The sequence below is a fragment of the Callorhinchus milii genome, unplaced genomic scaffold (genome assembly GCF_018977255.1).
Source record: "Callorhinchus milii isolate IMCB2004 unplaced genomic scaffold, IMCB_Cmil_1.0 Scaffold5, whole genome shotgun sequence".
Classification (NCBI taxonomy): domain Eukaryota; kingdom Metazoa; phylum Chordata; class Chondrichthyes; order Chimaeriformes; family Callorhinchidae; genus Callorhinchus; species Callorhinchus milii.
In genome coordinates this window covers 17,787,255-17,803,206 of record NW_024704746.1, presented here as the reverse complement: position 1 = coordinate 17,803,206, position 15,952 = coordinate 17,787,255, and the positions used below count along the sequence as shown (strand labels likewise).

Below are 15,952 nucleotides of genomic sequence, written 5' to 3'. Positions count from 1 at the left end.
GAAGAGTCTGGATGGGTCTTGGCAGATAGTTCCAGGATCTATTGTGTTGGGTTGGACACTGTAGAGATTGATTTCTAACTGCTGTAAAGGTTATTTAAATGTGTGACCCTATGGAGAAATGTGACTGACAAATTTACTTTTAAGTAGGAAAATGTAATTAAAGATTAACAAGGATTCTCCCTAGTCCGATATAAGCCAAAAGTCTCTGTTCCTTTATACATTTTTGGTCACGTACCCCAGTCTGTTCAATGTGGTGTTGGAAACACCAGCTGCAAACCAAGGACAAACTTTATCAAAATTCCAATAGCTTGTTTCAAACAAGTCTTTGTCTGCCCACGATAATGTTGAAGAAAACTTTGTTCCGTAAACATTCTTTCACCGTCCTTGGCCTTCATGCACCTGCAGCTTTCCTGAAGCAAACAAATCCATGAGTCTCCGCGATTTTCCTTCGGTCAACTCAAGCAACCCGGTATTGTTGGGTTGCTTACACTGCAGTCACCTAGTTAAAACTATTTTAAAACCTAAGCAATGTTGGAAGCGGACCCCAGAATCAAAAGTCTAAAGTCTGACATAATTCTAACTAACTTCTCCACCCCACCAAATATAAGCACCTGCCATTAAAAGTAACATCAAACATGAAGAACATGAAAGCTGATGGATCTTTAGTATTTTCAGGCTCTTCAGACCTCAGATGCTGCTGATGTGTAGTACAACCTGCATTTTCAATTAAGGAACCTGAAAGACAAAAACAGCACTTTTATTTTTCTCTCTCTCTTTGACTGTACGAAAAATCTTATCAGATTATTTCATATCACCCCCTTCCCACCCACCCACCCACAACTTGATGAAACCCTAAAATGAGGTCTGGTAACAAAAAAAAACCCCAGGCAAGTTGGGGAGTATGGGGAATAGGAAGAAGCATAGTGGGAAACACCTCATCACCTGTATATATATATATATAATATATATATAAAAAGATATATAAAAGATATATATATATGAATATATAAAAGATATATATATATAAAAGATAGATATATAAAGATATATAAGATAGATATATAAAAAGATATATAAAAGATAGATATATAAAAAGATATATAAAAGATATATATATATGATATATATCTATAACACACATATAGAAGAATGGAGAAGGACCAAACTCAGAATCATCCACTGAACATAGTAAATAGACACAAACACTAAAACACAGATCGGCTTTTGGAGCCCAAACCCCAGAAGCGCCGCGAAAAGCTTTTGACTAAACTAAAAAGGCTAAACTGGAGGGACGAGAGAGTCGTTTCATTGGAGGGTGTGGGGGGGGGGGAGAGGGGGGAGAGGGGGAGGGGCATCGATAAGGGTTATTTAATATAAGATCATTTTACATCTCTGGCCATTTGCTGCGACCACCGTCTTCTATACACACATTAGATATAAAATCAAAATATTACTTGAAGAAAATGAAGCTCAACTTTTGTTGACCCCTCTCTCCCTCTCCCCCTCCCCTTCCCCCTCCCTCTCGGTCCACGGGCCGCTCCAGGTGACACAGCGTCGCGCGACGCTGGTTTGGCGCCGCGGACTCGCCGTCCAACGGACTCTCCCCCTCTCCCCCCCCCCCCCGCGCGCACACCCCGGAGTCACGTGAGGCGCAGCGGGTTTTAAAAAAAATGAGGGCGGGGCCTTCACCGTCACTGGCTTTCTGCGGGCAACATGGCGTCGTCTAGTCGGTGAGGCAGAGTCGGCGGCACCGGGGCCGCCCCGCCCCGCCCGCCCCGCGGTTGGCGAGCAGCCGTGGCGGGTTCGCTGCCGCTCGCTGGCCCGTGTGCGCGAGAGAGCGTCGGGGCGGTAGTGACCGGCGGATAGACGCCCCAAGCGGGGAGTGTGCGGGGAGGAGGGGGGGAAACCGTCGTGTGTTTTTCTCTCTCTCTCTCGCATTGTCTGACGCGCAGTAAAATGGGGAGAGAGCGCGACGTCTGAAGGGGGGGGGGTAACGGGAGGAAAAGGCACCTCACCCCCTCCCCAGAGCGGCCTCCAGAGTGCGTAGGGGCGGGAGAACCCGGTCGCCATCATCTCCGAGCCGTGTGAACCCCACCGCCCGTTCCTTTTCCTGGAGCTGTACAGTTCAGGTTCAGTCCATCCCGTGGCGGCGACTGCACAGCTCTTTTCTCTCTCTCTCCTCTCTCTCTCTCTCTCTCTCTCAGGCAGTCGTCGGTTTGACTGCTTCCCCCCTCAAAAAAAAATAACGCTCCCAAGTGTGAGGGCCCCTCAAACACATCAGGTCTACGCTTCGCTGGAGAACCGGCAGAGTCGGGCTCCCGAGGCCCGAAGCAAAATGGTGTAGTTTTTAAGGGCCCCGCGGAAGCGTCCCCTGTCCATCAAAGGATGTGGTCGGAGTGCACGGATGCGTGGCAGGGCTGAGGCACCCGTGTGTCTGTGTGTGTGTGTGTGTGTGTGTGTTGTTTTTTTTTCGTTTAATATAGTAATGCATTTGCTTTATAGAGTCGATGTGGTCGTTCATTCATTATTGTGTGTGTGTGTGTTTTCTTCTCGATGGCGGTGGGTGGTGGGGGTGGTGGGGAGAGGCATAGATTTGAACGAATCGAGTTTAGTTGAGAGGGTAAAAGTGAGCGGGGGGCCACGTCTGGCCCCCGGGAGCCAGGTGGGCCGTCACTGAATTGTGATCTCACCAGTTAGTACCCCCCCCCCCCCATCCCATCCCCCCACTCCCTCACCCCCCAATGCAAGGATTTGGGATTCATTTTTCAATCTGATATACAGATTTTTTTTAACAAAAGAACCCCCCCCCCCCACGACTCTTTAAAGACGGGTATTGATCGATTGTAGGTTTTTTTTTGAATGTAGGTTGCACCAGACGTTTAAAAGTCTGTTGAGAGTGCAGACATGCTTATAAAAGTGTGTGTTTCGACCTGTCTACGCTACTCTTAATTCAGCACTGAGGCATTGCGAGTGGTGCTCTGGGGATGACTTGGCACCACGATGACTTAACTAAATTTGCTAATCTGTTTTTTTTTTGGGGGGGAGTGGGCACATTGCAGCACTGTACAAATGGTCTAAAACAAGATTTATATATGTTCCTATAAGATATACTGTACCCATATACTGTGATAAAACATTGTCATTTTGTTGCATGTTAGAAATGCAGTCAAGGAAAACCAATCTTTGGCTTTCTTAGAAGTCCACTTTTTAAATATATCAATCCTTTTTTGCTGAAATGCTGTCTGACTAGATATTTGTGTCATCTCTGGACTCCCCTTCCCCAATATGGTTTATTTGGTATTAAATCAAACTTTTAAGAGTGCCACTGTATTTTCTCAAGAGAAATACACTTTCAAATAGGCATATTCCGTGTCTACAGATGATCACATATTTGAAAGGAAGTATGGCAATTCTGAGATTTTAAAAAAATCTTGAAGTAATTTTTGTATCCTTTAGAGTTCATTGTGGCTAGGCAGCGTTTAACAATTTTTTTTACAAAAATCTTTACTTTAAGAAAGGCCAAAAATTGCATTACCTTTCTTGGTTACTTTAATCTTCGATGTTAATTTGCTTCCTCAGTAACACAGAACTTCTAAAGCATTTTCACTCCTCAGATTCTTTCCTAATAGTGTGCAAGCAGATAGCTACTTGCAAAACTATTTATTTACGAACAAAAAACAGTTTGGTCACGAATAGCATCTATTTTATCTGGAATATTTGTGCTGTGTATAAGGTTGCACCACCTTATACACACTCTTAAATAATATCCTACATTTACCAGCAGGTGGTACTGTTAATGCTTTTTCTTGTCATTTGTATTTGTTATTGTGCACCAATAAGATTATTTTCTTCTCTTAAGTTTTTGGAAATCTATACCGTCATCCTGAGGTGTTTTTTAACCTCTAGAAATGCCTTTGAAAGATCAAATTTTAAAATGACAGCCTTCTAGCTATTTATTTAAATGAGATGCATTGAATTCAAGGTAATTTTCATAGAATATAGGAATTGGCCATAAATGTTGAATATTTAGGTGGTAGGGAAGACGATAGAAATGTTATAGCAATCCTCCTACTTTTATAGTTATTTACGTTATTGCATTACAGAGAGATGTGATCTTCCTGTGCTTCAAGGAGTACAGTAAGACACCAATATGATGCAATGGTTTTAGGTTTACCAACCTCTTAAGAAGGAAATGTTCGGAGCATTATATTAACCGAATAATGTGTCTTGCTATGATGTTTGTAGTAGGATTTAAACCGGGGCTGGGGAGTCACATTATTTTAGCCAGGTAAATGAAATTGCTTTTTAGCACTCCCGAGACACTGTAACGGTTAAATATATTTGTGTCCCCGCAGTGAAGTAAGGACCTACACAAATTCTTCAATCAATTGGTATTTATTAATACAAATTAGTTATGTATTGCATATCAAAGTTATACGTTTCATCAAATCAAATTAATGCTTATGGCAAGTTAGTAAAGTTCACTGCAATGAATTGATCAGACCAAAAAAGTGGCTTTGATGAGGAATCGTGATATTATTTACTGTTAGGTATGCCATTTCTGAGACTCAGTTCCATTTCCAAAACTCAGCTCTGTGCCTTTCCTTTAGACATATCGATCTTGTAAAGACATCTGGCCATCAGCTCCACAAAATAATCTTTTTGTCAATCGTCTCCTCCTGTTAACAATATCCAATACCAATATCTAATAATCGTCAATATCTCCTCGCCTTTATTAAGATTTCAGCAGTTTGTTTTAAACAAGTCTGAAAAAGTCAATTTTGTAGCCAACAACAGTGTCTTACCAACAATGATGTTGAAACTTTGTGTTCTGTAAACATGCTTTCATGGTTCACAGCTGCAGTTTTTCTCAAGAAAACGGGTTCCATGAACCTTTGCAATTTTTTTTCTTTGGTCAACCCTTTAATCAACTTAAGCAACCTAGAATTCTGGATTGCTTACAGTTCTTCCTCTAGTGGGTCAAGCTAACAGCATAGGCCCACTATCACCTTTAGAACCTTCACAACTCCCTTTCATATCAGCCACCACATTAATCTTTTCAATTCATTTTAGCATTGTGTTCGCATCATAGAAATTTTCATGTTTAATATCAGATTTCTTGAATTTTCTTTTAACCTGATGCATGATCTGACAATTATAACAAATCGTTATTAATAATTTTATGATTAAAACATAATAAAGGATTAGCAAAGTTATACATAAATCGTACTACTGCAAAATCTTAAATATTGCTTCAGTGGGTGTTCTCTTTTTATTCTAAAATTCACAATGGAATGTATTTGTACTTAATCTGTATATACATCATTTTGATGAAATACTGGAACAAAGTAAATGATACATAAAATCATGTTTCAAATCAAATTTCTACAAATATTAGAATAATTGACACTAACATTTATAGACAAACCTGTTCCAAACATTGTTCCCAATATTCCCCAACCATCAGCTAAAACTCATCTCATAGTAAAACTGTTAACATCCTTAATTTCTTATCTGTTTATAGGATTGTCCACCTACTGGTAAAACCTGATATTGATCAAGGTACCCTCCTCTTGGGTACCTGTCAATGATATCTTTAATACTATCCCTTTTTTAAAAATATAATGGCTGGTCAATGTTTACTCTACCCTGCACATCGCGCTTGCATCACTATCCTGCAAGAATGCGTTATATAAATCTAAGTTATTGCTTTGGTTTGTTTGTTTTGAGAATGGATTGGTATTTCTCTAGTTGAATATAACCTGCAGGTGAGATGCTCTATTTGAATTCTTACACAAATTGAGCGGTGTTCCTTTATTTGCATTGCTAGTTGAATCATTAAGATTATGATTCTCTCACAATTTTTCAGATAAAATAGATTTTTAAAAAGGCAAACACTTATGTTGGAGCAGAAATGATGCTCTTAATCCTGGTAACATTTTAAATGTAGCTGATCAACTTGTTGTAGTGTGTATTTGCTCACCTGTGATCTCACTTACAGTGAGTTCACTAATTGTTCTTTTCTGGCCATTGGGCTACGTTCAGTTGTTGGAAATGTTCACTTTGGTGTTTATCAAGTTTACTGGGCATATCACAGTTGGTGTACCAGAAGGCAACTTTGTTTCTCAATATGGTGACTATTCAACTTTTGGAAAGAAAGGAGTGTGTCAGTCCTTAGGAATACTTAATTAAAGCTATCTGGAGTGATCACAGATGCGCAACCTTAGCTGTACAACATTGGGTTGGCATACAGGAGTGCAAATGGCTGAGTGCTATTTTTCTTCAAGAGTTTACTTGTTAAATTCATTTATAAAAATGTTGATCTTAATTTGGATCAATCCGTACTATTTGCTTATTTTTAGATGCGCTGCATTATATTTGTATTGAATATTGAAATTCACATCATGCTTGTACATAAAATTATTTATTTTATGATTTGTTTCTAGTGGGGATCCATTACCCAGAGTGCAATGTCCAAACCACCCAGATGCCGTTTTGGTGGAAGATTACCGTGCTGGTGACATGATTTGCCCAGAATGTGGGCTGGTTGTAGGTAAAAATGAACACGGATTACACTAGTTGCTTAGATAAGAATAGTTAACATTCAGTTTCAGACTGCTTTAGGGAAATAAATCATTTAATCAGTAAATTATTAATAAAGTACTATTTTCTTGTCCATCTGATCAATACTCAATGCTGACTATTAATTGTTATATCCTTGTTACTAATTACATGATACAATTTGTAGAGCTAAATGTATTTGTACATAACTGATGCACATTGTGTTACTGACATTCATAGCTAAGTAATGAACATCAAGAGTCTTTCAATCAGCTTCTTTTTAAAACTCTGAGCTGCCTGAATTGTCCACCTTACTGTAATCCGTCTAATGCTGTGGTAGTTACAGTACAGTCTCAGAACAATGTAGTTGAGGGTATATAAACCAGCAGTATAACGGGTGGAAATGCGAGTCAGAGTTTTGACATAAACTGCATGTGCACCGAAGATGGACAGCTCCCTCAGTACTTCAAACTCCTAGCTGGAAGAAAAACTGGCAGATTTCTGGGGCATGTGCTGCATTCAGGAAGTGATGGTGGTGATCCAATAACAAGTCAGCCATTTTTGCTTACTGGAGAATGTTTTTAAGTGCTGATGCAGCTGGCAGTTGAGTTCCCACTTCAATGCTGCTAGAAGTAAACCCGCATTATAACTAAGTCCATTATAATAGGGTTCTACTTTATATTATTTATATTAACTTTAAGATACTTGTAAATCATTTTTTTCTTTCAACTGGTGCTTTTAGAAAGTGTAAGTGTAATATTCCGTTCTACTTTTGAAATGTCTTGCAACGCTCAAAATAGCTTCTGATTTAAAAACTAGTTATAGACTTCTAACATCCTCATAATCTTGAAATATCCAGTTGTTTGCCTTATCACAATTTAAAATTGGTTTAAGTATTTTTTTTGAAACTTGTTGGGCAGTGCTGTCACGTCAACTTAATTGACGTAGATAACAAATTAAATAAAATCTGTACCAAAAGGGGTGGCAGCAATTCATATAAACTATCTTTTCCCTCCTACCTCTCTGACCTACTATCCCCCTACCTACCTGCCCGTACCCTCCGTTCCTCCGGCTCCGGTCTGCTCCACGTCCCCCGCCCCAATCGCCCTACCATCGGTGGTCGGGCCTTCAGCCTCTCAGCCCCCAGGCTCTGGAACTCCATCCCCCAGTGCCTTCGCCTTGCTTCCTCCCTCTCTTCCTTCAAGGCCGGTCTCAAAACCTTTCTCTTTGACCGAGCCTTCAGCTCCCCTCTCGACTCTCTTCCTCCTCCTCGCTCCCTCCCCTCACCCTGACCATTTCCCCCCTGCTCGGGTCCTGACCCAACTGTGCAGCGCCTTGGGACGTCCTCCTGACGTGAAAGGCGCTTTATAAATGGAATCTTGTTGTTGTTGTTGTTTGTGACTTATTTTTTTAAAAAAAGGATAAAGTACCATTTAAACTAAAGAAATGTCATTAAACCTACACCATAGTGCATGTGCAACTTACAAAGAATACATATTAAGTAAACCAGACTCAAGAGTACATGATTTTGAAGCCTTAAAAACAAAAGTGAAATTTCTCAAGCAGTCTTTGACTTTTCAAAGTAGTGATGACTTAATTAAAGCTTGAATTTTAAGATTTCTACATACTCGAACATACCAGTGGAATCTCCACAATATAATTATTGTATAGATGCTAAAGCACCCCTTAGTATCTGGGCAAATTATTTAGTTTAAAACCCTATTTTGCCTGATTACTGTTTTGTTTACTGTCAGGTGATAGAGTTATAGATGTTGGCTCAGAGTGGCGAACATTCAGCAATGACAAAGCAGCAAAAGACCCATCTCGAGTTGGTGATGCTCAGAACCCACTGTTGAATGGTGGTGATTTGTCAACTATGATTGGAAAGGTAGGAAGGCGACATACAATTCTTACATTTGTTTTGTTCCAACTTTCTGAAGTTATCTGTCACTGTTTTAAACCATCACAGTTTATAACACGTGATGTAAAGATAAGTTTTATACGAACTCCAGAAGTTCTTTCTGTCAAAAGGTCAAAGACTTTGCAAGCATGTCTGCTATTATAACATTTAACTTCAGCCATTGTTTTTGTTTAGCTATGTGACTAGAACCCTCTCTAATGATAAGTATTATAGTCTTTCAATTTATTCCATAGGTTTCACATTTTATTCCTGCAGGTGGTGGATCTTGGTTCTGTGGAATTTTGTTTTAATGGAAATTATTGTCAATTGCCAAATGATTATGTCTAATTATCTAGCTATTTCCGTATCTTTTATTATGATACTCTTTATATCAACTCAAAGTAACGTAACGAGTTAATACTGGTTTATGTAATTAATGTAATGTAATTTTAGAGAATTATGCAGATGAAGGCATGGTGGTTAGATTAAATCTGCAACTCATCTGATGAGGAATCTTGACCAGCCAGCTTTTGCTGCATGAAAGTCCTGTCTTAATAGAACCCTTCCTTACTGGTCATGTTGTGTTGATGTGTTAGAAGTTGCATTCATTCATGGAAGCATCCATGTGGGTTTGTAATAGACTAGTTAGAAGGGCATTTCTGTGCTGGGATAGGGACTGCTTGAAATGAAGGTTTCTTTCCATTGTAAGTTTGTGGAACCAGACAATGGTAAGTAATTATAGCATTGTATAAAAAAAAACTCTTTTCCTTTTGCAGGGTACTGGATCAGCAAGTTTTGATGAGTTTGGGAATGCCAAATACCAAAATAGGAGGACTATGAGCAGTTCTGACCGAGCAATGATGAATGCATTTAAGGAAATCAGCAATATGTCTGACAGAATAAATCTCCCTAGAAATATAGTTGTAAGTTCATGCAGACTTTGATTTGTCATGGTGTCGCCTCATTAATTTACTGTAATATAATGAACACATGAAATTTTAATATAGCTACTGATGAAATGGCCTGGATTTAATTAAAATTTTCTTTCCATATATTAGGATCGAACAAATAATTTATTTAAGCAAGTGTATGAACAAAAGAGCCTAAAGGGAAGGAGTAATGATGCCATTGCTTCTGCCTGTTTATACATTGCCTGTAGGCAAGAAGGTGTGCCACGAACTTTCAAAGGTGAGAGAATCTGCAGTCTATTTGAAATTATAGGGTGGTTTCAATTAAGTGGTCAACCGCATCCATATAACTTGACTTGGAGATATTCAAATTTAAAATTAGAGTACATTATTAAGGTGCTATTATCTGCACTGCTAAATTTTTCTTTGAAGGTAGTAGCTGCCTAATAAGATTGCGTGGTTTATGCAAAAGTAGGTATTTCTGATATTGAATTATTAAAAATGATTCTAGATTTCCCAGGAGGGTATGGAAAGAAACCATTTGAAAACGTTCAATGCATAAATGATACATGTGTGGTGGTGTAGTATTTTCAATATAAGCTATCAATTTCCCTTGGGTAAGGCAGCTGGTGATAATGTCACATCAGCAGAACTTTGTTGACAATTATCAAAAATAGTTATGCTCCACTCTAAATAATTTTGGGGACTCAAAACGTCATTAATTACAATTTATCATCACTTCCATTTTATTTCCCAGAATATTCTGTCTTCATTCCACAAGTCTTGATGATTAAAAGTTTCTCAGATTTATGAAATGCCTTCTGAAAATCAAAGTAACGTCTCCATGATTGTCCACTAGCTTTAATACCATATGATTCCACCGATTACTGTAATGACCACTAGGAGTTGGATTTAAATCTAAAAAAATTGGATCACCTACTGCAAATGGCATTGTTGCCTAATGCCTTTTTGTAAAACTATGGACATAATAGATCAAAACATCAAGTAAACTTGTACTTCAGTTACTTTAAGTCTGTTGAATTCTCTTACCCATAAATCTTTGTTCAGAACAATATACATGTTAGCATCTACTTTGTTGAGTGATGTTTGTTCCTAATTGATTTTCCTTTCCCCACGTTTATAGAGATTTGTGCAGTGTCCAGGATTTCAAAGAAAGAAATAGGCCGCTGCTTTAAGTTAATCCTGAAGGCTTTGGAAACCAGTGTGGATCTGATTACTACTGGAGATTTTATGTCCAGGTTCTGTTCAAACTTGGGATTGCCAAAACAAGTGCAGATGGGTGCAACACACATTGCCAGGAAAGCTGTAGAACTGGATTTGGTGCCTGGCAGGAGCCCAATCTCTGTGGCTGCAGCAGCTATTTACATGGCATCTCAGGCATCAGCAGACAAAAGGACACAAAAAGGTAGTGTATTGGTTCAAAGGAACAATAATGACATTGAATTAGATCTGATGGAGGCGAATAGTTAGTTACAAATGATTTTAAAACACTTTGACAAAGAAGGGGACTTGTTTGTCATCTCCCAACAAGTTTACTAGAGGCTAGACAGTGAGTAGTTTGCAATAAGATCACAAATATCAAATACATTTGTCTAGCAGGAATTTCAACTGCTATAGTATTTAATATTGGGAACTTCCGCATCTTGTCAACCTGGCTCAGTTGGTTACACTCTCGCTTCTAGGTCAGAAAGCTTTGAGCTCCAAACCTCGCATTGGGATTTTAAGCATGTAATCCAGGCCAATCCACTGTAGTGCTGTACTGGTTTAGTATTGCATTGTCAGGGGTGTTGTCTTTTGGATGAGATGTTAAACTGAGGTCCAGCTTGCCTGTTCAGGTGGCTGTTAAAACCTCCCATGACACTATTCAAAAGAGAAGGGAGTTAATTACTCCTTGTACTACGTACAAATTGGTTGCTCTGTTTGCTTACAAAATACACAGCAATCTCTTGATAGCAATTACCCATGCTCTATCAAATGGAAAGCTTAGTATAACTTGTTTGGCCATTTCATTCTGAAGGTTAATAGTTAAATAGGGACTATTGTCTGACATGCAAGTAATCTCACAAAATGAATCAATCCACATGCATAGTAGAGTTCTCTTGAAATACTCTTGGTAGATTTTCTTTAATGTTTGGCAGCTGTTAAAACTAGAAAATTAAACACTGCATCAATGAATGTATATTCTTGCTATAACTGGAGGATAATGAGTGGAAGACGATTCAGTGCTTGCCTCACAAAATATACAGTCAATTCACTTTACAGTATATTCTGTGAAGCACTTTGAGATGTCGCAGTGAGGTGCTTTATCAAATGTAAGTATTATTGCCGATACCAAAAGTTCTTGGAAACTGTTTTCAGACCTATCTTGGTGCACATGTTGCTCTCCCTTTAGACAGTTTTATGCTGAATTTATACAGTTCAGAATCTAACCTCTCTTTCCTCCCCAGAGATTGGAGACATTGCTGGTGTAGCTGACGTCACAATCAGGCAGTCCTACCGACTCATCTATCCACGAGCTGCTGATCTTTTTCCTGCTGATTTCAAATTTGATACGCCAGTTGACAAGCTCCCCCAGTTGTAAGCTGAGTCAGCCTATTCATGCACACAAGTTTTTTTTCAAAAAAAAAGCAAATTTTTGTTCTCCCCTCCCCCCCCCCGGAGGTTCAAATGTGTTGATTTGGAGTCCCAATTTTATGACCCTCAAATGAATGAACCCAGCAATGAACCAGTGAGGTTATGTAGCAGTAGAGGGTTATAGCATGTTAAATGCAGAATATATTCCAAAGCTGAATTTTAAGAACATTTATACTTGCTGGTTGATTTGTATATTTGCAAGTGTAGAATTTATACCTTGCTGGATAATTAATTTGTATATAATGTAAAATGGGGACATTGCGCTGTGAAAGACTGCAGATAGACTGGTTCATATTTACTTTTTTTTGCTGAATTACCAATATGTGATTTTGGCATATGGTACGTGTATTAAGGTTTGCAAAATGCTTGGTGTCTACATAACATATAATCCTTTATTTCAGCATTTATATTAAATTGAGCTTTAAACTTGCCATGCTAAACTATTATATATGCAAGTGGTTGTTCAGTGCAGGTTGGACTGAGTATCTCATCAGTTTTTAATATGATTTGATGTACAGCCAATTTTACTGTTAAATCTGTTTAAGTCTTCTGGTTGGGTCCCCGGTGACCAAGAGACTGAAGATAAAGCTCATGGTGTGGTGTTCTATTTGCTTTTGCTGTTTAGAATGGCTTTCACAGAATTTGTCATCTGGACCATGTTCAAATACTGTTTCTGCCTAAGGCAACCAGTCCAGTTAAGTTTGCGGCTCACCTCTAATGTAGGCTTTCAGTGCAAATGTTACCTTAGTTAATTGGATTCAAACCATGTTTTTTTCATACTGCTCATTTAGTTGTGGGATTAATTCAAACTGAGGTCATAGCAGGCAGGGACCATTGTAGGTTACAAAGAAAAGTTTGCTCAGCTTTGAAAGTTGAATTTATTTGTGCAGTTTAAGATTGAGATCTTTGGAATAACTTAAAAGTTCTAGAGCTTGATATTGATATTCTGTAACTTTTTTGGAGAATCTATTTAAATGCAAGATAAATTACATTAAAATGTGATTTGTTTCAATGGGCTAATTGTTAAGGTGCTTATTTTGAGCATAACTTTGTTGCATTATGTAAGGATTTCTAAAATATGTATTTCTTAGTGTGCTGAAAACTAATCAAGTTGCATTTATAATTTGTTTGAGTGAGAGGTTAACTAATGTAGTTTGTTTCTACATTTTAAATGTTATGTATTGGTAATTCCTTGGCACATAGATGTTTTGATGGCCATTAAAGGAAGTTAATGACATCTGTATGTATCTTTCTTGTGATTGCACATATGGAAGTGAATAAATGTGAACAAATTAACATGCTTCATAAATTACAAAATGTCCTTCCTTTGCGGACATGAAGGTAAAATTGGGGTGTTGGGGAATTGAGCACTCCCTCTCTTACATTGTCCCTTTTTGCTCAGATGGAGATGAGATAGAAATTAATGGTTACAATATACACACATTTCTCTTCCTCCCAGTACTTAGTGGCATTAATAGAAACTTTAGTCACTGATTCATTTTCCCATCTTGGGGTTTGTCTGATGCCAATGAAGAAATTGTTAAAACTTTCCTTCCAATAGAATTTAGGCAAGACATGACCAAATGGATTAAAGTTTCCTGAAAGAATTAGTGTAGGTACACAAATGAGTTGGAACAGGCTGCCCTACTTAAAAAAGAAACCTTTAATTTTGTGCATTTGATACATAATGACTGAAACCCTCTTAAGTGTTTTTCAGTCAAGAACTGTTGGGCATGTTATGTTAATGCATAGTAGTGTACCATTCCAAAACATGCCTCATCTTACAAAGTGCTTAAGCAGACACTTTATAATGCATATAGCAATATAGGAACATGTACAATCTACAACATTCTCACTTTGAATCAGATGATGTTTAAAAAAAGGTGTATCGTTAAAATTAGTGCTTTTTAAGATCATCTGTAGTTTACCCTGCCCTCTACATCATTAGTGATTTACTTATTTTAAAAAAAAGTTTCATCTCTATACACTTTGGAAACAGACCTTTTCTAGCCATTTACTCAGGCTGTATTTTTTTAAAAAAATCTTTTAAAACTCTCAAGAATAAACCCTACTATTTACATGGACTGTTCTTTATAAAATGTACATTTGCTGCTCCAATTATTGCAGTACTTATTGCTATAGCCACCTTCAGTGACCAAGGACAGGATAATGTGAAAAATGGGAAACAGCAGCTTATGTTTAAATAAATCATGTAGATGGTACTTGTGCAGTTTTGGCATACAGCCTGTTGTGATTATCAAAATGAATAGGTTTTCTTTCAATTTAAAATATACAACCGTTATCAACAGTATCCTTGTAGGCTGTTGCAGACAATTGTTTGAACTGAATTATAATGGCTTAACATTAGTTACAAGGGCCATTTAAAAAAAATAAATTTTCATATGGCTGTTATACTAAACATGAACACAATTCTTGTAAACTAAAATACAATTTCAAACTTACACTGACAGCAATGTATACATTTCCAAGAAAAGCTAATATGGTCATCATGTACAGCAGATAAAAAGAAAGGATCCACTGACCTAAACGATATACAAACTATAAAATCTAATGCTTGTTCTGTGATCATTATACATCCCAACAATCTGGGCTATGAAAACTGAAGTGTGAAAACAGCTAAAACAGCAGTTTTTTCAGTTCTGGCTAGTTCTTCACACTTAAGACTTATGAATACTTACACACAAATGTATCTTCATGAAATGCTAAAGGCTGGGGGGGGCACCATTTTACATACAGGTCAGGAACAAAGAGGTGATGTAGCTGTTTGGCAAGTGGCTTTGGTAGGCTTTCAGTACCTGTAATATTCTGCCTGGAAGCACTTTGTGCTGCCTCACAAAGATAAGGCACATTTTTAAGCTACATAATAAATACAATTAAAATTTACAACATTATAGTAAGGCATTAAACTAGATTTTAAATCATAATCAGATCAAATAATGTGCAAGGTAACTTGTTTTAAAATACACATTGCTTGGTCACACAGTAATTTTATCAGCAGTCCAAGACAGTAGCTACCTTCTGCCAGGTGAGACCATACTCTGGTGTCATCAGCCAATAGCACTCAAAATGAAGCTGTAATGTGGGGAGGGAAAAGGAGAGGCAGCAGAGACAGGAAAGTAGTTTTCAATTTAGCCCACGGAATGATTCTAACAATATCCTTTCATAATTAAGGCAGCGGTTATCATTCATAAAGTGAAGTTCAGAGTAAGAAAAAAAATTGTAGTAGTTACATTAATGAACAGTGCAAAGTCCATACTGGGGTTTCTGGCTTTATTCCAGCCAGGGTGAGCACTGCAATAAACCAATGTTATTCAGCCCCAAACTTTCCCAGTGGTCACAGATCTGACAGATCCTACATTGCCACTCTTCACTGTGGTTATGATATTCTTTCAGAAAGTTTCAGTTACATGAGATTTGAGGATTACAGATGGCACAGACTGCAGTAAGGTCTGGAAGTAACCACTATTTGTCTCATACGGGTGTTTCTGTGAGCTACAGTCAGCAAGGAATTCACAGTTTCTACTCCATAAAAATATGCTGTTTTGTCCTAACACCAGTCTGCTATATAATCAAAATCCTTAAACATGTCTTGCTCCTCCTCAATGAGGATCCTTGGCTCCCGAGGTGGTGTAAGAATTGGTGCCTCTGAGGTAAATTCTTCGTCAAAGTTACTGACATCTTCTCGACCTTGAATGATGGGCTGGAAGGGGGGCTTTACCTTCTTTGATAATAAACTGTTCCATTCAATATGCTGTGAAGAGAGAGAAAAACAAATGAAAAACAGATTTGCCTGTAGTTCAACAAAACCTAGAAACTTTTAGCACCAATATTCATCACATGAATACCAGAAATGATTCAGTTATTACCTCTAGAACTGTAGCCCTTCTGTACATTTTGCTTTACCATC

General features: G+C 38.1%; 2 protein-coding genes across 2 annotated transcripts in view; one reads left to right on the top strand and one right to left on the bottom strand.

Annotated features, from left to right (window-relative positions):
- The first annotated feature begins 1,654 nt into the window (after nucleotides 1–1,654).
- Nucleotides 1,655–13,325, top strand: gtf2b (general transcription factor IIB). The gene is made up of 7 exons (XM_042335366.1): nucleotides 1,655–1,730; nucleotides 6,447–6,553; nucleotides 8,316–8,449; nucleotides 9,238–9,384; nucleotides 9,520–9,649; nucleotides 10,514–10,795; nucleotides 11,838–13,325. The coding sequence occupies exons 1-7, from the start codon at nucleotides 1,714–1,716 to the stop codon at nucleotides 11,969–11,971; spliced, it is 951 nt and encodes a 316-aa protein (XP_042191300.1). The 5' UTR covers nucleotides 1,655–1,713; the 3' UTR covers nucleotides 11,972–13,325.
- Nucleotides 12,866–15,952, bottom strand: part of pkn2a (protein kinase N2a) — a 34,951-nt gene continuing 31,864 nt past the window's right edge. Inside the window, exon 22 of the mRNA XM_042335364.1 lies at nucleotides 12,866–15,796. Coding sequence (XP_042191298.1) covers nucleotides 15,593–15,796 — 204 coding nt within the window. The 3' untranslated portion in view covers nucleotides 12,866–15,592. The remainder of the gene's footprint in view (nucleotides 15,797–15,952) is intronic.